The 26,981-nt window shown below is 49.2% G+C and overlaps 1 protein-coding gene across 1 annotated transcript in view; it reads right to left on the bottom strand.

The window, feature by feature from the left end:
- The window catches only part of RIN3 (Ras and Rab interactor 3), a 132,906-nt gene that overhangs the window by 49,087 nt on the left and 56,838 nt on the right, over nt 1–26,981 (bottom strand). Inside the window, exon 3 of the mRNA XM_027957334.3 lies at nt 24,182–24,299. Coding sequence (XP_027813135.1) covers nt 24,182–24,299 — 118 coding nt within the window. The remainder of the gene's footprint in view (nt 1–24,181; nt 24,300–26,981) is intronic.

Here is a 26,981-nt window from a genome sequence, read left to right as displayed (position 1 = left end):
TCATTAGAGAGAACTGAGTGGCACTGCCTGTGCCATCAGTGGCACTTTACTCCTCTCTATGTCTGATTGTATTCTCTTAGATGGATATACCACACTCTTTATCCATTCATCACTGACAGATATTTGGGTTGTTTCCACTCCTTGGTTACTACAAATAATACTGCTCTTGGCATTTGTGTACAAATTTTCACGTGGACATATGTTTGCATATCTTGAGTGTATGCCTAGAAGTGGAATTGCTAGATCCTACAAATCCTGAAAGATGATGCTGTGAAAGTGCTGCACTCAACATGCCAGCAAATTTGGAAAACTCAGCAGTGGCCACAGGACTGGAAAAGGTCAGTTTTCATTCCAATCCCAAAGAAAGGCAATGCCAAAGAATGCTCAAACTACCACACAATTGCACTCATCTCACACACTAGTAAAGTAATGCTCAAAATTCTCCAAGCTGGGCTTCAGTAATATGTGAACCGTGAACTTCCAGAAGTTCAAGCTGGTTTTAGAAAAGGCAGAGGAACCAGAGATCAAATTGCCAACATTCGCTGGATCATTGAAAAAGCAGGAGAGTTCCAGAAAAACATCTATTTCTGCTTTATTGACTATGCCAAAGCCTTTGACTGTGTGGATCACAATAAACTGTGGAAAATTCTGGAAGAGATGGGAATACCAGACCACCTGACCTGCCTCTTCAGAAACCTATATGCAGGTCAGGAAGCAATAGTTAGAAATGGACATGGAACAACAGACTGGTTCCAAATAGGAAAAGGAGTATGTCAAGGCTGTCTATTGTCACCCTGCTTATTTAACTTCTATGCAGAGTACATCATGAGAAACACTGGGCTGAAGGAAGCACAAGCTGGAATCAAGATTGCCGGGAGAAATATCAATAACCTCAGATATGCAGATGACACCACCCTTATGGCAGAAAGTGAAGAGGAACTAAAAAGCCTCTTGATGAAAGTGAACGAGGAGAGTGAAAAAGTTGGCTTAAAGCTCAACATCCAGAAAACTAAGATCATGGCATCTGGTCCCATCACTTCATGGCAAACAGGTGGGAAAACAGTGGCTGACTTTATTTTTGGGGGCTCCAGAATCACTGCAGATGGTGATTGCAGCCATGAAATTAAAAGACGCTTACTCCTTGGAAGGAAAGTTATGACCAACCTACATAGCATATTAAAAAGCAGATATATTACTTTGCCAACAAAGGTCCATCTTGTCAAGGCTATGGTTTTCCAGTGGTCATATATGGATGTGAGAGTTGGACTGTAAAGAAAGCTGAGCGCCGAAGAATTGATGCTTTTGAAATGTGGTGCTGGAGAAGACTCTTGAGCGTCCCTTGGACTGCAAGGAGATCCAACCAGTCCATCCTAAAGGAGATCAATCCTGGGTGTTCTTTGGAAGGACTGATGTTGAGGCTGAAACTCCAATACTTTGGCCACCTCACGCGAAGAGTTGACTCACTGGAAAAGACTCTGATGCTGGGAGGGATTGGGAGCAGGAGGAGAAGGGGACGACAGAGGATGAGATGGCTGGATGGCATCACTGACTCGATGCAGATGAGTTTGGGTGAACTCCGGGAGCTGGTGATGGACAGGGAGGCCTGGCGTGCTGCGGTCCATGGGGTCGCGGAGAGTCGGACACAACTGAGCGACTGGACTGACTGCCTGACAGTAACTCTACGGCTTCCCCAGTGGCTCGTGGTAAAGAATCTGGCTACGATGCAGGAGCCGCAGGAGATGTGGGTTCCATCCCTGGGTCAGGAAGATCCCCTGGAGGAGGAAATGGCAACCCACTCCAGTATTCCTGCCTAGAAAAGTCCATGGACAGAGAAGCCTGGCAGGCTACAGTCCATGTGTTTGTAAAGAGCCAGACACACTGACTGATGGAGCATGCACATAGCACGCACAGTCACTCTACATGTTTAAGAAACCGGTGGAGTGTTTTTCAAAGCAATTGCACCACTTAACATTTCCACTCGCGATGTTTAAGCTTCTCCACAGGCGTTCATTCCCTGGTGGTCCAGTGGTCAAGAATCCACCTGCCAATGCAGGGGACATAGATTCTATCCCTGGCCCAGGAAGTTTCCACATGGCTCAGGGCAACTAAGCCTGTATGCCACAACTACGGAGCCCCCGAGCTGCAACTAGTAAAGCCCACACGCCCTAGAGTCTGTGCTCGCAACAAGAGAAGCCATCGCAATGAGAAGCCCACGCACTTCAACTAGAGAGTAGCCCCCACTTGTTGCAACCATAGAAGGCCCATGAACAGCAATGAAGACCCGGTGCAGACAAAAATAAACACATAATGTTTGTTTAGATTTATTTAAACAAAGTTTAAAATTAAAATTTATTTAAATTTAAAAAATAAGTTTAAACATTTTTTTAATTTAAAATGTTTTAAAAATAAATTTAAATTTAAAAAATAAGTTTCTCCACACCTTTGCTAGTACTTTTTCTGTTACTGATTAGAATCATCTTAGCAGGTGTGAAATGATATCTCACTGTTTTTGTTTTTTACTTATTTTGTATTGGGGTATATAGCTGACTAACAATGTGATAGTTTCAGGTGAACAGAGAAGGGAACTCAGCCATACATATACACATATCCCTCACTGTGGTTTTGATTTGCATTTCCGCAAGGATTCATGACGTCAAGCATATTTTCATGGGTTTATTGGCTATTTGCATATGGAATTTGGAAAAATGTCTATTCAGATCCTTTGCTCATTTTTATTTGGGTTACTTGTTCCTTATTGTTGAGTTTTGAGAGTTCTTATCTGATCTAGATACAAAGCCTTTGTCAGATGTGTGATTTGCAAATATTTTCTCCCAGTTGTAACTTGTCTTTTCATCCTTGAACAGGGTCTTTCAAATATTTATTTGAGTGAAAAAAAAAAAGAATACTGTCCAAATCTGTGAAATAGTAGGCACTCATATGGTGTCACATAAATAATTCAATAGTTATATGTCCACCTGCTTTAATGAGCTCGCAACTCGTCTTCGCATTTGGTAGTATCTACTGTTATAATTAGGGCCTCCCTGGTGGCTCGGTGGTAAAGAACCCACCTGCCAATGCAGGAGACGCGGGTTCAATCCCTGGGTCAGGAAGATTCCCTGGAGAAGGAAGTGGGAACTCGCTTCAGTATTCTTGCCCGGGAAATCCCGTGGACAGAGGAGCCTGACAGGCTATAGTCCAGAGGGTCACAAAGATTCGGATACAAGTCAGCAATTTAACCACCACCACAAATTATTATAATTAAGGTATGAGGGGGTCTTTAACCAGCTATTATTCTTCTCTAGACCAAAGTCCCTGGTGCCATCTTACTCTTAAGTTCCTGTGCAAGCATTTGCTTCATAGTTGGTCCAAAGGTAAACCTCAGCCACACCTGGCTTAATTTTACCACACGCTCCCAGTGACTAAGGTGAATGAAACTGACAAGTGAGAACCCCTTCTCCAGCATGTTCTTTTTAAAAAGAGATGGCTGTTGGCAGGTGCCTTGTTTAGAGTCTGATTCGTCTTTACTGGAGAGTAAAGGTGAGCATCTGTTCACTTAAGCTTTACCCTGGGCTCTGATGAGGAAAAGATCATCATCACAAAAAGAATGAATATACACCTTGCCAAGGTTATTAACACTGTGAAATGTACAGATTACTCAGGAAATGTAAACTGTCTTCCCTGTTGGCAGATGGCCTTGTCAACCTAAGAGATCTCTGTTCAAACACATTCCTTTTGACAACAGGAGTCGTTAATAAATTTCCAGGTATGACCCTCATTGGAAGGGCTGAGTCCGAGTTACTCTTCAGCTAGGACATTATGTATTCAACCATTGACAAATATTTATCATGCTCGCACTCTGTAGAAATCAGGGGAAATAGATTTAGAAATTGAGAGGATGCCTGGCAGTGAGCAGGGTGATGGGGAATTTGCCAATGGTTTAGGCCACAGGACTTATCTGAAACTCCCTCCTGAGGGGGAGAGGTTCAATACAGCCAGCTCATTCTTTTTTGAAGATTGCAAATGTGGTTGGGTAAGGGTGGGAGGGATATTCATTGATTTTTATCTAAGAAAAAGCCCTGTAGGTATCAAGGCCTCAGTGGCTGGGGGAATCTGGGTGGGCCCGGGAAGTGGCCCCCACCTCAAAGACTTCTGTGACACTGCAGAGCCTACCTTCTCTGAAATCTAACACCTGAAAGGGTTGCCAGACAGATTCTAATAGATTCTGATCCTGCTTCCTGAAAGGGATCCTAGATCTCCAAGCTGGGTCCAATAAAAAGCCAACATGACCAGAGGCTGGGGAGTGGTTCTAATTGGAACAGGAAGGTGGGGGGGGTGCGGGGGGGAGCGGGTCACCTGCTGTGACCATGCCCACATTCTTTCAGGTGTCCCTCCCACCCCCATCAGCGCCTTCCCCAGCTGGAAGTTCACACAGTTGCCTTCTGGCTAGAGGGACCTCTGCTGCCCAGCAACCCCACGGTTGCCATGGGAACCATGAGCTAGACAGTACGTGACAGAGGAGGAAAAAGACTATTTCATACTATCATCAGGCCCAATCTTCTTTGTTAGCTGAGAACTCCTTGCCCTGTTCCCAGGGGTGGAACTAAGGAGAGTGGCAATTTCTCTGGCATCCAGAGGACCTTGTGGTTCCAGGCCCAGCTTCAGCACCACTTGCTTCCAGATGCTGCCGCAGTGCATCTGGGTCACCCATGAAGCTAGAGAACGGCCCTGTCCCCTCCAGAAGGAAGGGGCTGTTGGACTAGGGCTGCCGGAAGCTCTGGCTCCAGCAGAGGGCAGAGCTGTCCAGAGAAGCGAGAACAAACAGTCCTGTGCCGGGCGGCTGATCTCCTGTGGTCTGAGCAGATTCAATGCCCGATAGACAAGGACGGAAGCACAGAGTGGGGCAAATGCCTGTTCCACTCCAGAAAAAGCCCAAACCCCTACGGTACTGACCAGGCCTGAGCTCCTGGTTCCACCCACCATGGGCCCAGAGACCAAAGCCTTCGAGTCTCTGAAACTTGCTTTCTCTAACAGCCAAGGGAAGATTTGAGTAACCGAGGCCCTCCCAGGCCCTGCACCTGCTGTGCAGAGGCTAAGTGGCGGTAACGCGCAGATAGGCCGTGAGTGAAGACTAGCAGCCTCTCCCCCACAGGTAACACAGAGGTCTGGGAGGTCTAGGGGGGAGTAGGTGGGAGGCAAGTTAAGGCTCAGGGACCTGGGAGAGGACACTGATCAGCAAATGTGCCCCAAACTGTTTCCTTTCTGTCTCCCTGGCTGTTACTGATGGTCCAGGGTGGGCATCTTGGCCCCTGGTTCACTAGCTGGCCCTGGAGTCCTTTCACTCGTCTATTCACCGGCCTGCCCTCTGTAAAGTCCTAAGCAACCCTGAAGCCTCAGTGTAAGATCATCGTTTCTGAGCCCTCAGTCTCCCCCATCAAATATGGACTCCCAGGGCAGGACGAGATGCAGGGCACAGCAAGCCGTTGCCCAGTGCACCTTTAACTAGAGGCAGTGGGAAAGGGACAGGGGAGGACCCAGCAGCCATGGCCGGGGGTCCAAGCAGGGGCCATTTCCACATGCTCCCAGTGACCCCTTGCAGGGTCTGGCTAGGGAGCAAAGAAGGGCCTCTTCCTCCAGGTGGCTGCAGCCCTGCAGAAAACTACACAACCGGACAAGCAGAACACCAGCTGGATTTAATCCTACCAGGCACTTTTGGGCAGTGCACAAGCTGGGCAACTGTCCATGGCAGCCCTGGGTATGAGTCACAGCCATCTTTGCTGGCTGTTCTTGGCATAAGGAGCCATCTCCTCTTGATTTCATCTTAAGAATTTTAGGGTGAAAAAGGCACCAATGCCTTCTTACTTAGTTCTCTACCAGACCCCTAGTTTGCTCAGACTAGATCCAAGTACCTGTAAGTTTGCCTCTCAATGGATGGGGAACCACTGAAGGCCAGAACAGAAGGGCTCTTAGAGACAGCTCTTGTCTAACCTCCCTCATCGCACAGACAGGGAAACAGAAGTCCAGAGAAGGCACATTATCATCTGATGAGAGAGGGTTAGCCTGGGTGTTTCCTAGAGTTCGATTCGGACACTCTCTGGACTCTAGATTCTAAGCCTGGACTGGTGCTGTTCTGCCTCCTTCTCCCAACTTCACAGTGTGGGTTTTGTCCAGATTTGAGCTTCCTGATTAGTAATAGAGGGTTATCATTTTCAAAGTTTTAATAACAATAACATCATCTACTATTTACCACATGCCTATTATGTGCTAGCCTCTGTATTTCTAACTATCATAACTCCACTATTTTCATATTATAAGCAAATTAAGCCAAGGCTCAGAGAGCTTAAGTAACTGGACTGAGGGCACAGCCCCAGTCATGATGACCAGCTGTCATCAGCCCCAGGAGCCTGGTGTATGAGACACCTTTTGCTCAGCAGAAGTGATATATGGCAGGGTGGAGGGGCATGCCAGGGCTTCATACCTACACTGAGTGTGCCGACTTCACCCATCAGCTAGCAGGGACACCTTCCCATGGACCACACATCCCCACCTCTGTCACTCGGCCGGCCCTGGGTTCCCCTCGGAGACGGCTTCCTGGGCAGAACAAGCTCCTCTCCCTCTGGCCCAGCACTGGACACACACTCCGCTTGAGAGCGCGATTTCCCCACACCACGATGTGTTCACGGGCCTGACGCTGGCCCAAAGCTTCTGGAAAGCGAGGGACGGGCCTTCCTTCTTTCCCAGATCCAGGGCTTGGCCGGGATCACACCATATGCTTTATGGGCCCTGCCATTATTGAAAGCATTTCCTCTGAATCCACGTTGGCAGCCATCTCCACAGCCACTGCCACCACACCGTCCAAACTGTAATAAAAACTGCCTTTTTCTTGGACAGTACACTTCCGTTTTTAACAACCGCGTCGATGAGTATTTAAGTGTGGGAAAAGGAACGCAGAACGAGCTGTCACAGTGCAGATGGGACTTTGCCAGAGAACTATTTATAGGTTCAGACGCCAAAACAGAAGGGGAGACGGTGGACAGATGTGCGAACTGTCAAGTGTCAGGGAAGACTAAATGAAGAGTAAAGCCATAGGGAGGCGTTGGGGGAGAAGGAACGGGGGAGGGGTGGGGGGAGACACTGAGCAGAGGCTGACTATCCTGGGGCTTGAGTTATCCACGGGGAAGGAGCTGCAAGGCTGGGAAAGCAATCCGCCAGCTCCTTTGCTCAGGCTGTAGGGGCGGGGGTGGGGGCGTCTTTGCACCTATCATGAAAAGACGCTGCTGTCTCTGGGAACAGAAAAGACTGGAGGAAAAGGACGTGCCCTGGGCACCACTGATGGCAGGACAGCCCCACAGGCCACAGGAAGACCCAGCAAGAAACCACTGTGCCCAGAAAACAACCCAGCTTCAGCTTCAGGAGCTTATAAAGTTCATCCCACCTCAGAGTTTCAGAACTCTTATCTGTGGTCTAGGAGAAAGTGGCTGCCACTTACGAGAACTGTGATACTCAGAGAGGTTAAGTGGCTCACCAAAAGTCACAGAGCTGGGAATTGGTACCAGGATGTGACCAGAAGCGAGACTGACTCAGCCCAGGCTCCCGACCTGTGTGCCAGGCCACTGGCTCTTTGAGAGCCTGCTGTCTCATAGAAATATAATTCAAGTCACGTGTGCAATTTAAATTTTGCCCATACTCATGTTAGTAATAGTAAACAGAAACAAGTGAAATTAATCTCAGTAATGGCCTACTTAACCCAACATATTTAAAACAGCATCATTTCAACAAACTATAAATATAAAAAAATTACTGAGATGCATCACAGTCCTTTTTTTTGCATATGCAGTGTTCAAAATCTGGTGTGTATTTTATACTTACAGCTCATCTCTATTCCAGAGAAGGCGATGGCACCCCACTCCAGTACTCTTGCCTGGAAAATCCCATGGACAGAGGAGTCTGGTAGGCTGCAGTCCATGGGGTCACTAAGAGTCAGACACGACTGAGCAACTTCACTTTTCACTTTCATACATTGGAGAAGGCAACGGCAACCCACTCCAGTACTCTTGCCTGGAAAATCCCAGGGACGGGGGAGCCTGGTGGGCTGCTGTCTATGGGGTCGCACAGAGTCGGACACGACTGAAGCGACGCAGCAGCATCAGCAGCATGTCTATTCAGACTCCACATCTGTAGTGTTCAGTAGCCTTATGCAGCGTGAGGTTGCTGAGCTAGATGGCACAGCCTTAAGCAGTGTGCTTGGCCAGGAGCAAATCTGTCCCCCAGGACACATGTGGCAGGGCGTGGACATATCTCAGGTTATTGAGGGGAATCCAAGGCGGGGTAAGGTGAGGGGTATCACTGACATCTAGTGTGCAGAGGCCCGTGCTTGCTCGGTTGCTAAGTCGTGTCTGACTCTTTCTGACCCCATGGACTGTAGCCCACCAGGCTCCTCTGTCCATGGGATTTTCCAAGGATGTTGCTAAACCTACTAATTTAGCACACAGGACAGCCCCACCACCACCCAAGCAAAGAATGATCCAACTCCAAATATCAAGACTGCTGAGTTTCAGAAACCCAGCACCAGAGGGTGAACTTGCTTGTCTTCCTGGGACAACCGGCAAGAGCCAGGAGCCCTGTGGATGCCACAACTATAGTTGCCTGCTCGCAGCGGATGCCTGACATCAGTGCTGGAACGAAAGTGAATGCAAGACTGGAGGGTCCACCAAGACTCAGAACCCAGGACCTCCGCCTCACAGGAATCATATTCCCGTCCTCTGCATCAGCCAAGTCACAGGGTATGGAATCAAGAACAAGGGATCAGGGCTTCCCTGGTGGCTCAGTGGTAAAGAATCTGCCTGCCATTGCAGGAAACACAGGTTCAATCCCTGATCTGGGAAGATCCTACATGCTTGGGAGCAGCTAAGCCTGGGCGCCACAACGATTGAGCCTGTGCTGTAGAGCCTGGGAGACGCAGCAAGAGAAGCCATTGCAATGAGAAGCCTCTGCACCACAACTAGAGGGCAGCCCCTGCTCACTGCAACTTGAGAAAGAGCCCATGTAGCATGAAGACCCAGCACAACCAAAAATAAATTATAAAAAGACACAAGGGACCAGTCTCAAGTCAACTGACATTTCTCTTGCTTGGAGATGCTACTGAAACACCTGCTGGTAAATACTCAGCCATCTGGGCTCAGGACACAGCTTCTCGCTGGCCCTGGTGTGAGTATCACAGAGCAGGCTTGGCCCTTGCCAGGAGGAGGCCTTCGGTTCCAGGGAACAAATTCAATGAGAGGTGTGATGCTAGGGCACTTGATTTCGGCTGTAGGTCAAACTGCATCGCTCCAATCAGTCCATCGGTAGAAAAGCTGAGGTTATGATCCTTTATTTCCTCGCTGGTTCTGAATGCAGGAGTGAAAGTAAGGGAACGGTATTTATAGAACCGCCCCCATTTCCCAAATCCTCCGCAGGCCTAGGGCTGAGTGCTCCCCTGAACAGGGAAGGGACACCAGCGGGGCTGCCCGAGGAGCACCTCTGTGGGCTCAGGGACATTCCCGAGACCTGCGGGGGTCAGGGTCAGGGTCAGGGTTCGATGTCCTTGGGCAAGCAGATTCACAGAGCCTTGGGTTCCTCTGGCCTGTCATCAAGTTGAAGGGCCCCACGTGGCATTTTTACTGCCCAGTAAGAAGAGTGGATTGATCTCTAGGCCCAGAGGTGGAAACGGGCCTCTGGACCCCACAGGAGGTGACCACTACAGAGAGATGATGTGGGCTTAGCATCTCACCCCTCAGAGACTCTCAGAGCTTTGCCTCAGGCTGCACCCTCCCTCCAGAGGCCTGGACCCAAGGCTTCACTCATTTTCATTCATCAAGTACCTTCTGGGCAGCTACTATGTGCCAGGCACTGCTCCAGGCGCCAGGGTGATGGTGGTGGGCTTTCCTCCCTGGCACGATATCTCCCCATGTTCCCTGCTGCCACCTTGTCCAACCAGCCTTCCCCTGGACCTGGGGTGACTCTGACACAGGCTCCCGACATCAGGGGCCCCAGGAGCCACAGAATCCTCTTCCTTCCTCAGCCAGTTCTGCCAGCTGGCAGTCAGTCTTCCTCCTGGGTGTCTCTGGGTTGGTCCCCTCCTCCCCACACTGACCGTCACTGTCAGGTCCAGGCCCCACGTGCTGCCTCCTAGTTGAGCTCCCTCTGGTGTTGATCCCCTGGGGTCTCCCCTGTGTTGCAGCCTCCACACTGCCCCCAGCGGTGAGGGACTTCTGTTTAAAAGGTGCCTCAGATCATGCTTCACCCCACCCGGGCCCCACCCCTAACGCCCTTCTACCGGGGCTCCCCGTGGCCTTTAGGATAAAGGCTGAGCTGCAGGACATGGATACATGCCCCTCTGTGATCCAGTCTGGCCAATGGTCTCATCTCTGCCTGTCCCTCCCTCCTCACACCCTACGTTCCAGCAGACACCACATCCCTTGGACACATCCCAATATCCTGTAACTCCGCGTCCTTGCATGTCCTGTCCTACCACCTTGCGTGCTCTTCCTCCCTCATTCAAACAGGACACTTCTGGTCATCCTTCAAGATACAATTCACGTGTCCTCACTCCCCAGAGGTGAGCCGTGGGGTCTCACTCACCTTCCGTGTTGGGGGTCCTTCCTCTGAGTACAGTAAAATCCTAACATTTTCTTAATATCATCATCTCTGTATCCCTAGGGCCTAATGGCCTTACGTTGAATAAACGAATAATTGAATGTCTCAGGTGATTCTTTAATTATGCAGTGTATGTGATCCCTGCACCCCAAAGTAGATAGAAGTTTCCCTGAGAGCAAAGCCCTATTTTCAACCCCAGAGAAGTACAGCATTGTGTCAAGAACGTGCTGGGGAGCCAGGCTGCCTGGGTTTAAATCCTGACCCCACCATTTACTAGTGTGTGTCTTGAGCAAGATACTTAGCTTCCTTATGCCTCAGTCTCTTCATCTATGAAATAGGGATCGTACTTGTTCTGGATCTATTGCTGTGCAACAAACTACTTACAAAATTTAGTGGCACAAAGCAACTACCTTCTTATTGTAGCTCATGATTTTGTCGGTTGCGAATTTGGGCAGGGCTCTGCTGGGAGATTCCTCTGCTCCTTCTAGCACTGACTAGGTCACTTGGTGATACTAGCTGGGGAGTGGTCTGGTCCAGAGGGGCCAAGAAGCCTTTACTCATGCCTGGGCCTTGGCAGGCACAGCGGGAAGGCGAGACTCAGCCAGGCCCCCTTGGGCCTCTCTCTATGTCCATATAGTCTCCAGGCTTCTCCAGTAAGGTGGTCTCAGAGTCATCAGGCTTCTTACATGGCAATTCAGGGCTCCCAGACTCCAGGCAGAAGCTGCCAGTTCTTGAAAGTGCTACACACGGAACAGGCATGGTGTCACTTTGGCCTTATTCTATTGCCCAGTCTGAGCTGACTCATATTCATGGGGAGAGGGCATAGCTTCCACTTCTTGATGGGAAGAGTGTCAAAAAAAGCACAGCCACCTTCAACCTTCCTCGCGACAGTGTTTATATTTTAGAGTTGATGTGTAGATTAAATGAATTAAAACATATAAAGTGCTTAGGCATGAATGTTCTCAATGTCCTACTTCCTTAGCATTCTCTCACTGTTCCTAGCCAAGTTCTCAGTAAATATTCCATGTCATAACTCAGTACAGGAGGAGGCGCAGAGAGATTCTAGGTTGGGCTGCATAGGGGGAGCTTCTGGGACCAACCCCTGACCTATACTCTGCAAACCAGGGGTTCACCTGGAATCCCCAGATGCTGAAAACAGAGTTCTGAAGGAGCCCAGGAGAGAACAGAACCAATGCAAATTCAGCACACAGTGCACAGATGCCAAAACCCATGGGTTTCCCCAAACACATATATCACAGATGAGGAAACTAAGCTCAAAAAGGGCTCTGGAGCTTGCCAGGTTCAACCAGCTAATAAGTGACAAAGCAGACTTCACATTGGAGTCTGCCTGCGTGTTGTTCTTTCTACTACAGTCACTGGCACAGAGAAAACCGTGGAACATACTCCATCACATCTTCTCAATGACTCACAGGGGTTTGGTCCCACCCCTCAGGCTTCCACCAGAAAGGACCTCACAAGCTCAAACATTATCCCGGGATGGGCTTACAGTCTTACATCATCCACCCAATTTCTCTGGGAATTTCTGCCACACCTGCTGTTCCACTCCTTGATTCCACTTCCTGTTTCTGCAAAGAAACAGCCCCCAACCACTTTTAAAGATACAGATCGTCATGTGAGAATTATAACAAACTACATATAAATATGCACAGCATATCTACACACACACAAAACACATCATGCTTTAGTCTGCAAAATGCTCACACATACATTCCCTCCCAATGGTTCCATGAGGTCGGCAGCACCATCCCCATTTTATAGACAAGGAAACTGAATGGTAGTGTGCTGCTAATGTTTAACAACCAGCTTTCCAGGGAAAGAAAGCCCCAGTTTTATGACATTTTCCAATTTCCATGATGTAAATACTCCCACTGCATTGATTTCAAGCACCGAGCTGGGAAGAGATGTGCAGTGTGAACTCTCGCGGGCTGGAATGACCTGGCTCCAGAACCCCACCAAAACCGAGGCTCAGAGACAAGCCCACCTGCAGACAGTCATCAAGAGGCAGAACCATTAAGAGGCCATGAACTCAGGTGATCCCACTAGCTCCTCTCCATAGCTGTCCTTATTGAAGCCACCCAACCCCTGTCTATTGGAGAAGGAAATGGTAACCCACTCCAGTGTTCTTGTCTGGAGAATCCCAGGGACGGGGGAGCCTGGTGGGCTACCATCTATGGGGTCACACAGAGTCAGACACAACTGAAGCGACTTAGCAGCAGCAGCAGCAGCAGCAACCCCTGTCTGCTACTTTCTTTCCAGCTCTGGCTCTGTGCAGTGAAAATAAAGCACTAGCACCTGGGTATACTCTTAGCTCCGGCCTCATACTCTGAGGGTGGGCTTCCCTGATAGCTCAGTCTCAGCTGGTAAAGAATCCACCTGCAATGCAGGAGACCCTGGTTCGATTCCTGGGTCGGGAAAATCCCCTGGAGAAGGGATAGGCTACCCACTCCAGTATTTTTGGGCTTCCCTTGTGGCTCAGCTGGTAAAGAATTTGCCTGCAATGTGGGACACCTGGGTTTGATCTCTGGGTTGGGAAGATCCCCTGGAGAAGGGAAAGGCTACCCACTCCAGTATTCTGGCCTGGAGAATTCCATGGACTGTATAGTCCATGGGGTCGCAAAGAGTTGGACACAACTGAACAGCTTTCACATACTCGGAGGGTAATTTCAAAGTTCTCATGTATACACCATAATGGTCTGCTCGACGCCCCACTCTCTGTGCCCCCCACCACCCCTAACTTGGAGCCCCATGCACATGAGGACCACGGGAGGCAAGACAAGAAGCAACCTGCTCAGATGAAGGTGCTTTGAACATGGAGTTGAGAGCCTGGCTTCAGTCCCAGTTTCATCCTTGGGCACAATTCCCTCCGCTGCAAAATGGGGGTCTAGCACCTGCTTTGCAGGGCTGTGATAAAGACCCAAGGAATGGCTTCCATGAAGACCACTTTATGCCTGGTACACAGAGAGTCCGGTACACAGTCGGGTACACGGGGAGTTTCCCCAGTAGCTGGGGCCAAAGGCTATATAAGATTTCAAGGGTAGGGTCTATCATTGAGGAACTGAGTCTCACCTGGGGGCTTCCCAGGGCAGTCTTGAACTGCAAACAATGACTACATTAAAGAAACATCTCAAGAGGGGAAGTTCCACTGCGGCGAGTTGCCCGAAAGTTTCCACTGTGTAAACCAAGGCCAAGACAGCAAAAAGCACAACAGAATGTATGTAACAGACTCGGGACTGCCAATAAACGCAATGCAAACTATTTACTGATTCCTAACAGATTTAGGGAACTGGTGGTGGTTTAATTGCTCAGTCGTGTTTGATTCTTTGCAACCCCATGGTCTGTAGACCCCGAGACTCATGTCCAGGCAAGAATACTGGAGTGGGTTGCCACTTCCTTCTCCAAGGCATCTTCCCAACCCAGGGATTGGATTCGCATATCCTCTGTCTCCTGCATCTCAGGCAGATACTTGATATCCAGGGAGATGGACACACGCACACACAAAATCATGGAAGTCACTAGTCCATTTCTACAGAACTTTCCAGAAGGTTTCACCTCTGACTGCTTCCTTAAGCAGTTTGGGCAGAAAGGAGAAGTTGATGGGACAGGCATAATACAGTGGCTTCCCAAGTGGCCAGTGTGGTTGCCTGGGACACTGAACATGTATTTTCCTCACCTGTGGTGAGGCTTTTTATCCTAGCGCTTGGGATGTCTGGGGCCAGGCAAACCAAGAATAGTACCTTCTCTCTGTATGGGGCTTCATCTTTCCAAGGCATTTTATATCCATTTCTTGCCTGGTGAGGTCAGGTGGCCCAGAGACATTGAGTGACATGCTTAAGGTAACACAGAAGATTACTGGTAGGGCCAGATTAGAACCCCATTCATTGATACCTGACATGGTTTTGCATAAACTCACACTGATGCTGTTCCTCTTTCTGGTGGGAAAGCTGCCTGGAAGCTTCCAGAGCCAGGCAAATCTGTGAGGCGCTTCAGAAGTCCTCAGAGGTAGACTTCACTGGTGGTCCAATAGCTAAGACTCCGTGCTCCCAATGCGGAGGGCCAGAGTTTGATTCCTGGTCAGGAATCTAGAGCCCACAAGCCACAGCTGAGATCCCGAGTACTGCAACTAAGGCCCGGCTCAGCCAAATAAATTTTTTTAAAAGTGTCCAGAGGTAACAATCAGCTTTCCCTTTTGGAAAAAAAAAACAAACCCTAAAATCTGAGTTCCCCTGGAACAACCCCTAAGAAGTCCTAAATACTGGGGGCACTCCTTCCAGAGCAAAGCTCCATACAGGGACACCATGAGAGCTGCAAAGCCACTTGTAAAAAGCACTTTGCCTTGTTTCTTCCAACCCACTCAGCTACCCAAGTGATCTTTCTAAGAGTAGAATTTGGTCTCCTCTGAGCCCAGGGCTCAATAGATGCTAGTTATGTATACACGGGAACAGATGGACGGATGGATACAGTAGTGTGCAGCTCTAGAATCTCAGTCAGGTTTTAGGTACGTTCGAATGTTTATTCCCCACAGCAATTTCCTTGGAGGCATCTTTAACCCTATTTACAGTTGATGAAAGTGAGGCCCAGGAGTCACACCTTGCTTGAGTTCCCAGAACCAATTAAGCAGGAGAAATGAATGCAAATCCAGGTTTTCCAACTCCAAGACCTCTCTGTCAAGGGTGAAGGTGAGCAGAGAAGGGGAAGAAGCAATTAACTTTTCATGAGTACCGACTCTATGTAGTTTTAGTTAGTCATCACTCTGATTATGAGGTCATTTCCCAGCCGAGAAAACCAAGGCTTATTGAGGTGGATGATTGAGTAGCATGGCCAAGACCTCACAGCTGATGAAAGCATAAGGGTGGCATTTGAGTTTGGATCCATCGGGTTCCAAAGCACACTCTCTGGGTCCTAGAGACTCTCTGCACAAGTGTGGGGTGTGATTAACTGATTGAGCAGTGGTCCTGCCCTTTGCTAGGCTATGGGGACCACAGATGCATCAGACAGAAGCTCTACCCTTCTGTAGATGAGTACAGCTGACTGGCTGATAGGAGAGGGCTTCGAGCCCCCTGCCAGCACAGCACAGACGCGGGGTGACACGCTGAGTGTGGAGGAAGGTGGCGCCAGATGGGGATGCAAGCATCAGTTGTCTTCCAGGGGCCTTATTGTGGGGTAACCTGGGAGAAACTGCCTCCATCAGGCAACAGACGCATAAGAACTTCACTGTCCACCTGAGTAGTCTCATCAGGAAGCCTGCGGCCTGGGCAGGTGGTGGGCATGGGGAGGATGCTGGAGGTCAGATGAGCCTCAATGAAAGCAGGTGCCCCCCTCCTCTGCTGTTTCAGGACGGCCAGGACAAACCAACTCCCACTCTTCTGTTGGCCAGTGCCTGGCGCTCCCCTCCTTTATCAGTACAATAACTATTCCTACTGAGATGCACGCCCTTGTGGCTGGGGGCACCACTTTATGATGGTGTTAGTCTTTCACACGTTAGTATGAATCTGTTTACCGGCTAGAGAATTTCCAGAGAGCAGTTTTTCATGGAAGGTGGCAGAGGGAGGCAGAAACAGCTGGAAAGGAAGGTGGGAGCCCCAGACACAAACATTGATAATCCAAACCCATAGCTTTCCCGTGACAGGAAGCCCAGGAGGCACTGGGGCCCAATCCCTCTGGAGTCACCCCGAAAAGAGGGGTTGTAGCTATGCAGGGGCCCCTGGCTTTCTGAAGCTGCTGAATTGGACGGTCTTCTCTCTCAGGCACATCTTCTGAAGCTGCAAAGCCCCTGAAGGTGGCAGTCACTGTACACACAGGCCGAGGCCACTCGCTGGGGCCTGGTGATGATGTGACACTTCCCCTCCCTCCACAACCCGCTTCCCTCTTCTCTTGCCTCCAAGGACACGTGTCCTGGATCTTTCTCCCCTCTCTGTCAAAACCTCCTCCGGTGTTCCATGTCCACAGAGCCAGACCAACTCCTGGTGCCCTCAAAGTGCACACTAACATTCTAGCTCTTATGACCATCTGACTTCCATTTCTGGTTAAGTGCACGTGGGTCTGCTCAGGTTGGCCAATGTCAGGCGCCGTGTCTTACAGACCCTTCCTAAGCCTCGTTCAGCACACAGTTCATTGGATGCAAAGTCTGTGAAATGTTTAATAACACAGAGAAAGCTCATAATAAAATGTTTAAGTAAAAAAAGAAGGCTAAAAAATATGCACCACTATGATTCAAAAATCTATTAAAGAAAGAAAGAAAGAAAGAAAGGCACGAAAGATTTACAGTAAGGTTCTTGGAGTTCAATTATCTGATGATGTATTTTTTCCTAGACCAACCTCAGTTCTGGAAGCTGAAAGGGGAATTACTGAAAATAGAAAGATACAAACTGCGGTTCCTTTTTTTTTTTTTTTTTGCCAAAACCTGCATGGGTATAACCAATATGAGATAAAAGAATGAATTAACTTCTTAGAGGAGTCCTGCAAGAGCACGGCACTGCAGGAAGTGATGGTTTTGAGGTCTGAGCTGCATGTTACTCAACCCCACAGCTAATTATAACTGCTTGAATTTATTGAGTGCTTACTACACTCAGACACTGTGACAGCTTTCCCCCATACATGACTTCATTTTGTCCAGGAGACAACACTAGGATATTATAGTTACCTCTATTCTGACACCAATCCCAGTGTCTGTGCTTTCAAAACCACCAAGCTATTCTCCAGCACCCACTGGGTGTCCTACAATTTAACTCAATTCTTTATTTTCAAAAATGTAAAAACATAGTTTTTTTGGCTGAGCCATGCAGCATGTGAAATCTTAGTTTCTCTGACCAGGGATCAAACTCACACCCCACTGCACTGAAAGTGCAGAGTCTTAATCAATGGACCTCTAGGGAAGTTCCCAGTCTAACTCAATGCTGACACTATGCACCTAGAGACAGCATCAGATCCCACAACACTCTCCCACCCACCCCACTTCAGACACTAATCACAAGTCTAAGTTGTTACCCGTGCTTGTGACCAATCACCTACGGGATCAGAGGTTCTAATGACTTGGGTTCAATTAATCTGCTAGAGTGGGTTGCAGAACTCAGGAAACGCATTTACTCACAAGATCACTGGTTTGTATTAAAAGATATAACTCAGGAACAGCCAAATGGAAGAGACACACAGGACAACGTATGCAGGAAGGGGCCAGAGCGTCTCTGCTCTCTGAGCACACCACTCTCCCCAATCTCCATTGTGTTCACAAACCAGGAAGCTCTCTGAACCCGGTCCCTTTGGGTTTTTATGAAGGCTTCATTTCACAGACATGATAGATCAAATCATTGGCCATCAGTGATACTCAACCTCCAGCTCCTCTCCCTTTCCCAGAGGTTGGGAGTGGAACTGAAATTTCCAACATTCCAATCGAATGATTGGTTTCCTGGCAACCAACCCCCATCCTTAGGTACTTTCCCAAAGTCACCACGTGGACATAAACTCAGGTGTGGTTGAAAGGGTTTGTTACATGTCTCAAGACACAGTTATGGCTCTTATTATTTAGAAAATTCTGAGGGAGCTCTGTGCCAAGAATGGGAATGAAGACCGTGTATATTTCTAATTGTCGGTCACAATATCACAGGTCCAAGGCCAAGTACTTCTTATGTGCCAGGCAGCACTGCCTCTCATCCCTACTGTGTTCAGTCATCAACCCTCCAACAGCCATGCTGCAGATGTTCCCATTTTGCAGATGAGAAAATTGAAGCCCAGAGATGTTAAGATACTTGTCTAATGTCAGAAGATGCCAGGGACAGAATAAAAACCTAGAACTGTCAGTCTTCCCAAAGCTCATGATCTCAAAAGAGGTTTGCCTTGACAAACGCACACGACTCACCATGATACAATGCCTCCGGCCTGATGAAATATCAAGAGCTTGCCTTCTTCATACCAACCCTAAGTTTAACATAATAATTCCTTACCTTTTTATGGACTTAACATATTTTGGCCCAAATACAGGTGAAATCTCATTCTAGGATAGTGGGTCAGTTGGTGAAAGGGTCAAACCCAAGAGCACCAAAGCAAATCTTCAGTGTGGACCTCAAAGGCAATTTGTGTGACACTCTGCCCTCCCATACGTACAGATCTCTACTGCCTGGGAGGACTCATCTAGAATTGCTCCCCTCCTTGGTTTGAAAGGTCGCCCAATCCAGTGGTGATGATCATCTGCACCAATCAGCACAACACTCACCGCTGAGGTGGGCTCTGTTCCCAAGTGCAAGTATACTTATCTCATTCAACTACTTGGCCCAAAATCACTGGCCCAAGGGTGAGAGATCTGCTCAAAATCAAGAAGAAATCCTAACTGAGTTCAATAGGCCAGCCTTTCTAATGCCAGGGGTCAGTGTGGAATAGAGGATAGGCAAGAAGGGAAGTGGGGCTGCCCCGAAACTAGACCAAGTGGCTCAGACTGAGTACTGGGCAGTCACTTCCTGTAGGAGCCAGACCACACCATCCGCTGCTGTCTCATGATTCCTCTTCTGCAGATGGGGCCAACTGACTGTCTGTTATATATCAGCCAGGAGAAAATGCCATCACATGAAGGAATCATTGCTGCCATCTTCAAGGGTGCAGATTAATGAAAAAGATAGCTCGTGTCCCCCAGCCAACTAGTTAATTTCAGCCATAAAGGGGCAAGGCTGCACCTGGAGGCTGGTCAGACCTCCCTCTATCCTGTGTCCTGTCCCTTTGCATCCTATATCCCCTGAGCCAATGTCTTTTCTGCCAGTTCTCAGCCGCTACCAGCCACACATACATGTCTGGCCTCTGAGCGTCCCTGATGAAGCTAAGTGGTGACGCACTTGTCACCTTGGAGCAGCACAGAGGGGAATCGGGAATGTAATAGGTGACAACAGTTGTTCAAAATAGCCGCTACCCCTCTGTGCTAGTCACACACTGGAGGGAGGATCATACTTTGCATCCCACTGAGTCTGGTCTGGCCATTCAACCTGTTTTGGCCAATGAGATGTGATGGGAAGTGACTTCTGCCACCTCTGAATAAACCTGCCATCTCTCTCCGTCCCCTCTGCACCCTCCCCTCTCTGAGCACTGCTTTTTCAGCCCAGACTGCAGAGTGAAATGTTTTTGTAAAGAGTCTCAGCTGACATGCGGTGTGAGTGAGAAACACACTCGCCTTACTGTGTGTGCAGTGCTGTGGGTAGAGAAGCCTCTGCAGGGTAGGGCTGCTCGTCACCACAGCATAGCTAGCCTGAGCGGACTGGTTCAGGATTTCGCCAAAAACCTCTTAACAAGGAACTAGAGGATGACCTGAGCACACAGAAGCACAGAGGGGGTCTGCAAAGATCTCTCTCATTCAAGGCCAACAGAGGGAGGCCACAGATATGGCTGACTGCCTACTTCCTGGGGGATCCCCTTGTCTCTTTCCTTTGTCTCAGCTCTGTGTGGGGAATCCCAACAAAAGGTCCCAGGTCCAGGCTCTGGGCCTTTTCCCTTGCCCACTTCCTCCTCAGGCCACCCCCCACCATAGCCACCATGGCCACGGGAGGATGCAAGAGGTTGGTGGTTCCTTCCTCCCACAAAGGACTATGGTCAGGCCCCACAAGCTGGGCTGGGATATACCCAGAACCTTGGAGCCCAGTGTGTAGGCTTATTCTACTCCTCCTTTTTGCCTTAATCCTGAAGGAGCCTTAATAATAACAGCAATAACAACAAGAGTGAGAAAAACAAACACAGTTATTACCCTCTAGGGTGCTCTGGGTACTACCCTAAGCACTTCAGATACACTAACTCCTCCTTCCAGCCTGCTACGGGAGCAGCACCATTATCATCCCCATCTTAGAGGCCTGGAGAGGTTAGGCAAGGGGCCCAAGGTCACACAGGTGGTTAAAGGCAGAACACTCCGATTCCAACACAGGCTGTGCGGCTTCCCTGGTCTGTGCTTGACCATCATGATAAGGAGCAGGAACCACACAGGAAGACAGCACAAAGGTGGAAGCGGCGAAGCAACGTGGCAAAGAAACACGCCACCTTGCTGCTTTCTTGCTGTTGTCTGGTTTCTCTCGGGTCAGATCTCAGGACTGAGGTTTGGGGAGCAGAGGAGTAAAATTTAAAAAAAAGCAAAATGAAATGCATACAAACGTACAGACGACATCTGTGCAGTCACAGGGAATGGATACGAATTGTGATTTAGAAGAGTTATGTTTCACGAAGGATGTTTGGTTTGGGTTTTGATGCTCTTTTCAGCTAAGCTGAGCATACATTTTTAAAGGTTTAAAAATGGAAAATGGGATTCTACCACGTGGCCCCGGGAGGAAGACATGAAATCAGAGAAGGAAGCTTCCTTCATCCCGAATGCCTTGGCGTATTCCTTGGGCTCCTACTCAAGAATGAGACACACAACCAGATGTGACATCTGGTTCCATGGATTAGACCTTGTGCGTGCTTCCCAACCAAGCTCCAAAAGACTGGGGCAGCCAGACTGTCACCGGGGTGGGAAGACTGAGAAGTGATTACCCTGGAGATGGGGCAGGGAGGTGGGAAAAGAAGCTCAGGGGCCAAGGATTTCAGAAAGCAGAGCTTCTAGACATTCCATCCATCCAGCCCAACTCCCTTTTCCTCCCCAAAGGCTCGCTGGTTGGCCTGCCCTTGAAACTGTGCTCCCTCCTTCCACTTCTTGCACATGTGCTGACGTGTAGCCGCCTCAGCATAACACCCTCATTTTCAGCTACTTTCCCAAAGCTGGTGTTGAAATTCAAGAGCACAACTGGCTCCTGGGTTTCTAAAGGATTGTACATACTCGATTCCTACAATTGTAGGTACTCTGGGCAGCCAAGTCCCCAAAAGCCTGGTTACTCTTCATAAGAAGCAGGACAAAATGAGTCCATAAGCAGGAAGGCTGATGGCTGTCTTTTTCCCAGATCAAAAGTGCACCCAGGGTCTGTGTAGCCACCGGGTGCCCCAAACAACCTCAGGCCTTCTGTAGTCATCATATGTTTGGTCTGGGGAAACTGTAACATTCTCCTTCTTCTCTGAGATCCCTACGTTTTCTTCCCTGCTGGATGCTGTAGGACAGGAGTCATATGGGTTGCTCCATAAATTAACAACCCCCACACTCCTTACCCTTTACCCAGAGAGCAGACTCTGAGCAGTTCACCAAGATCCCGACTTTTTGTGCTTTCCCAGACAGATGTCTGGACTACATACCCCAGTCCCTCTTGCAGTGGGCGTGGCCACGTGCGGAAGTTCTAACCAATGGAACCAATGGAACGTGAGCACAAGTGTCTCACCCACTTGCAGGCATTGAGGTAAGACCCATTCACAAGACTCCCCTTTCCCCTTCCAGCCTACCATGTGGAAGGCATGCCATGTGGTTGGCATGGAGTCAACCACAGGAGGGCTTCTCAGGTGGCACTAGTGGTAAAAGAACCTGCCTGCCAATGCAGGAGACAGAAGAGCCAAGGGTTTGATCCTTGGGTCGGAAAGATCCCCTGGAGAAGGGCATGGCAACCCACTCCAGGATTCTTGCCTGGAGAATCCCATAGACAGAGGAGCCTGGCAGGCTGCGGTCCATGGGGTTGCAAAGAGTCAGACAAGACTGAAGTGACTTAGCATGCATGCACGTGCAACCACAGGAAACTGGAGGCTGCATGCGCAAGATGGGGTCCCTGAATGAGCCTTCCCCACTGACCAGGAATCCTGCACATGATCAGGAAAAGTTTTGAGTTTGAAAGTGAAAGTGTTGGTCACCCAGTGCTGACTCTTTGCAATTCTGTGGACTGTAGCCCACCAAGCTCCTTTGTCTATGGAATTCTCCAGGCAAAAATACTGGAGTGGGTTGCCACTTCCTTCTCGAAGAGATCTCCCTGACCCGGGGACTAAACTCAAGCTATTCCAATTTTGGTTGTGATTGCAGCAGCTGGCTAATCTTCCCACTTACATGTCCTCCATAGCATGACTCTCCATCGGATGATCAGCTTACGTCACTTACTCATTTATTGTCTCCTCTCTCAGAGCAGGGCCTGTGTTCTGTTCCCTGCTGTGCCCCTAGTGCCACAGCAGCTCCCGACGCCATGCAGAGACACTTAATAACCAATTGTTAAATACACAAATGAGTCGATGATGTCTCACCCATTCAGTGTTTGGCAAGAACAAGAATCTGCCCCTGCTTTTGCTTTCTCCTCCGTCTCTGAGATAGAAAATTAGCATATCATTAAATTAACATCCTCACTCTTCCGGATCCAGCACAGGCTTCCCTTCTCTTTCACATCCTCCCACAATCCTTCCCACAATGGTCTGCAGCCTCTGTGCCCCTGAGCTGGAGGTCCCTGTTACAACTGTCACACTGCACAGCAAGGGCAGGGGTCTGTGTCTCTCCCACCCACCATGTCCCCCACCCTCCAACTAGACTGAGAGCCTTGAGGCCAGAACTCTTTTTTTTCCTCTTTGCATCTTCCCAGTGTTGGGCACAAGTGTCTCTTAAGAAACAAGCACCCTAAAATATTGAATAAATATTTGTAAAAATATTTACTGTGTGTATATAACATTTGGGCTTCCCAGGTGGCTCAATGCTGAAGAACTCGCCTGCCCATGAAAGAGACATAAGAGACAGGGGTTGAGAAGATCCCGTGGAGAAGGCAATGGCCACCTACTCCAGTATTCCTGCCTGGGAAATCCCCTGGACAGAAGAGCCTGGCAGGCTACAGTCCCTGGGATTGCAAAAGAGTCAGACACAATTTAGCGACTAAACAACAACATTTAACATTCAATTATGCAAACATTTGATTACCTTATGTATTTCTATCCTAAACACTTAAATATTTTGTCTTTTTTTAACTGTTGTTACTCTGCTGCTAACCAAGAATAAAAAGCTTCCCACACTCTAGGATCCATTTATAAGAGGACCTGAGCTGGTGCTCAGAGTAGTCTACAGATTTCTTCTATTAAGCTTTTTGGATCTTAATACTCGGCATGGTGCATGAGAGGAGGGGGAAGCCCAAACACTTTCAGTTGCACACAAACCAACCCTTGATTGGTTTTTCCACAGAGGCCCAAGCCTGCCTCCTGGCACCCCTGGGCACACACTTTTGTTTTTCAAAGTGCTTGCCCATTTGACCCTCACAAAGGCAGTGTGATACACACAGGCAGAGACTATTCTGTCCATTTGAAAGATATGAAAATTGAGTCTCAGAGAGGTTCAGTGACTTGTCCAAGATCACAGTTTGTGTGCTGAGCGGTCACTAGGATCCAGGGCCCCAGACATTTCCCCTCTTTTCCTTCCCTGTCTTCAGCATGACCTAAACAAAAGGAAACTTCACAGGGGCCTGGAAGCAAAGCCATCGAGCTGTGACACGGGTGAGCAGAAACACGTTGACTTTGAGTGATAAACCTGAGTTCAGAACAAACTGGGCCAAACAACTTCAGCAGATGAAAGCTTCCCCCTCTTCTTCTAATTTTAGAGCCTTCTAAAATGGCCTGAGAGGAGTGTCTGTGGTTACAGGGTGTAGCATCTGCTGCTGCTGTGTGGCTGGAGGCAGAACAGGAAGATGGTACTCACTCGATTTTTCTTCTTTAATGGTGTATTCGAGCACCTCGGATGAGCTTTCATTCAGGGAAGGGAAGTGGACACAGAGCACCAGGTGCTTCAAGCTGCTGTCCCGGCGGACCAGGAATGCCTGCAATGGAGGAAGAGGGCATTCTGTGAGTCAAAGATGTGGCAGGAGGTTGGAAGGACAACTGTGAGACGGGAGTCGTCTGGAAGGTTCCAGAAACCAAGATGCAGGGTGGTGGAGTCTAGCATTCCCAAGAACAAGTAGGGGTTCTGTCCCAAGGGCCATGTGTCACCTGGTACCTGTGCCATGGATCCTCGAGCCTCAGTTTCTCATTTGTGTATGGAAGTGGAGGTCAACTGAATCAAGGCAGATTCCTGTGTCCCCACCCTCTGAGATGCTGGTTTGTTGGGGGTGGGGGTGGGTCTGGAATCAGCTGAATCTGGTACAGGTAGAGGTCTGGGGACTACTTTTCGAAAAGCACAAACATAATGGCTGAATTTCAACTCACACCCTAGCACATATGCTCTAGGGGAGGCTGGAAACAATCATAGATAGTCAAGTCACACTATTTTTTTTCCCATGGAAACAAAAATAGCAAATAACTAATATACAGCTTGTGCTGTGACAGCAACTGTTAGGAATGCTTTGCATATGTTTACTTGCTTGATCGTCCCGATAACCCTGTGGCGTGAGTTTTGCTGTTATCCCTGCTTCACAAATGAAGGAAGGTGCTCCTTGATCCTAACAGGACCTGGCTCTTCGGGCTGGTGTGAAGACAGACTGAGGAAATACCTGTATGGGCTTGGGCCCCAGGACACACCCTGAAGGCTGTTCCTGGCCAAAGCCTCACAGCTGATGGGGTAGAGCTGGGATTCAGCTCAGGTCACTGGTATCCACGCTCTGGACCCCATGCTATGCAGCCCTTCTCTGTTCCCCACATCCCACCTGGGGGGAGCTTGTCCTTTCTTCTCCTGTGGATTTACTCTGGTCGAAAATGATGCTTCTGAGCCCCGAGGACCTATTTGTGCTGTAGTAACCAAGCATTACCTGAAGTCTAAACCAGAGCCAGCCTGTTTATAGATGCCTCATTTTACTTCCCCTCTCCAGACGGCCATTCTGTTCAGCTAAAGGGCCTGTGACTCTAAAGTCTTCCCCTGTCATACCCACAGCCGCCCTGGGGCTGTGCCTCCAACCCCAGTAGGCCATCATGGGGAGGGAGCCCCTGCTTCCTTTACAGCCTCTGTGGTTTTAAAAATGTTCTTTTCCGTCTCCATTGGCCCCACTCAGGCTCATCCCTCCTTTCAGGTGATAACAGAGGCCTTCTGGAATCTCCCCAGCCTCCAGGGCCTGGCATCCTCCTGGGGAAGAGGCAGAGGAGTGGTCCTCCCCCCAGGGTAGGGTCAGTCCTTCCTTTCCTGAGAAAGGACTTGGTCACCGTGTCCCCCCTCTCCTCCAACCTCATCCCCAACCGGGGCTCTACGCCCCTCCCAAGAGCCCAGGCTAGAGTTTTGAAGACCAAGAGCCTGGTCAAAGATGCTGAGAAAAATTTGGGAAGCAGGGCCACGGGGACCTCCAGAGTACATGGCCCCACGCAAGAACATAGAGATGGTGTTTCTTCCCTTCTCCCTTCAAGGCACTGTCCACCACCTCTTGGGAGATGCTCCAAATTCCCTGCCATTGCAACTGATTACTACTGGATTGGTGGTTGAAGCTGAAGTTCCAATACTTTGGCCAGTTGATGCGAAGAGCTGACTCACTGGAAAAGACCCTGATGCTGGGAAAGATTGAAGGCAAAAGGAGAAGAGGGAGGCAGAAGAGATGGTTACATGGCATCACTGACTCGATGGACATGAAAGTGACCAAACTCCGGGAGATAGTGAAGGACAGGGAAGCCTGGCGTGCTGCAGTCAGTCCATGGGGTTGCAAAGAGTCGGATTCGACTTAGCGACTGAACAACAAATTTATGATGATAACGCCATAGTATTAGAATTGTTAATTCAATGTCATTAAATTGTTGATGCATGCTTAGTTGCTTCAGTCATGTCCAAATTTTTGTGACCCTATAGACCATAACCCGTTAAGGCTTCCCTAGTGGCTCAGTTGGTAAAGAATCTATCTGCAATTTAGGAAACCAAGGCTCAAACCCTGGGTCGGGAAGATCCCCTGGAGGAGGAAATGGCAACCCACTCCAGTATTCTTGCCTGGAAAATTCCATGGACAGAGGAGCCTGGTAGGCTACAGTCCACGGGGTTGCAAAGAGTCAGACATGACTGAGCAGCTGACACTTTCTGCTAATGGACCATAGCCCGCCAGGCTCTTTAGGATGGGACTGGGATCTGAGCTCAGGCCCGTTAGCTTGAGATCCTGAGCCCCGTGCCCAGCCCACAGAGGGTGGTCTCTTGGTTTAAGCGTCTGCTCTCTGGGAGAGTGCTTCCTGGGAGCAGGGACACAAGGCACCCATTAGTCCTTGAACTGAGGTCAGAAATGAGGTTACCAGCCTCTCCTCGCACAGGGCAGGCTGGAGAGAACCTGAGAACCCAGTGAGTGGAGGAAGGCCATAGAGAGGCTTCTGGGGCAGAAATGGGAGGTGGGTGGGGGTGCCGGCATTCCACCTGGAGGACACCTCCTCGGGGACCTAGCAGGAGGCAGGCTCTCCTCTAGGTGCCTCTCTGCACTCCTGGCACAGCCTCGCCTGCTGTGAGCAGCAACATCTCTGAACTGATATGTTCACCTGGACCTGAACTGCCCCTATGAATGCACCTTTCAAAGAAAAGAGGTCACTTTGGCTCCTCTTCAGAGATATAG

The sequence above is a fragment of the Ovis aries genome, chromosome 18, assembly GCF_016772045.2.
Source record: "Ovis aries strain OAR_USU_Benz2616 breed Rambouillet chromosome 18, ARS-UI_Ramb_v3.0, whole genome shotgun sequence".
NCBI lineage: Eukaryota > Metazoa > Chordata > Mammalia > Artiodactyla > Bovidae > Ovis > Ovis aries.
This window is presented reverse-complemented; position numbering and strand designations above follow the sequence as displayed.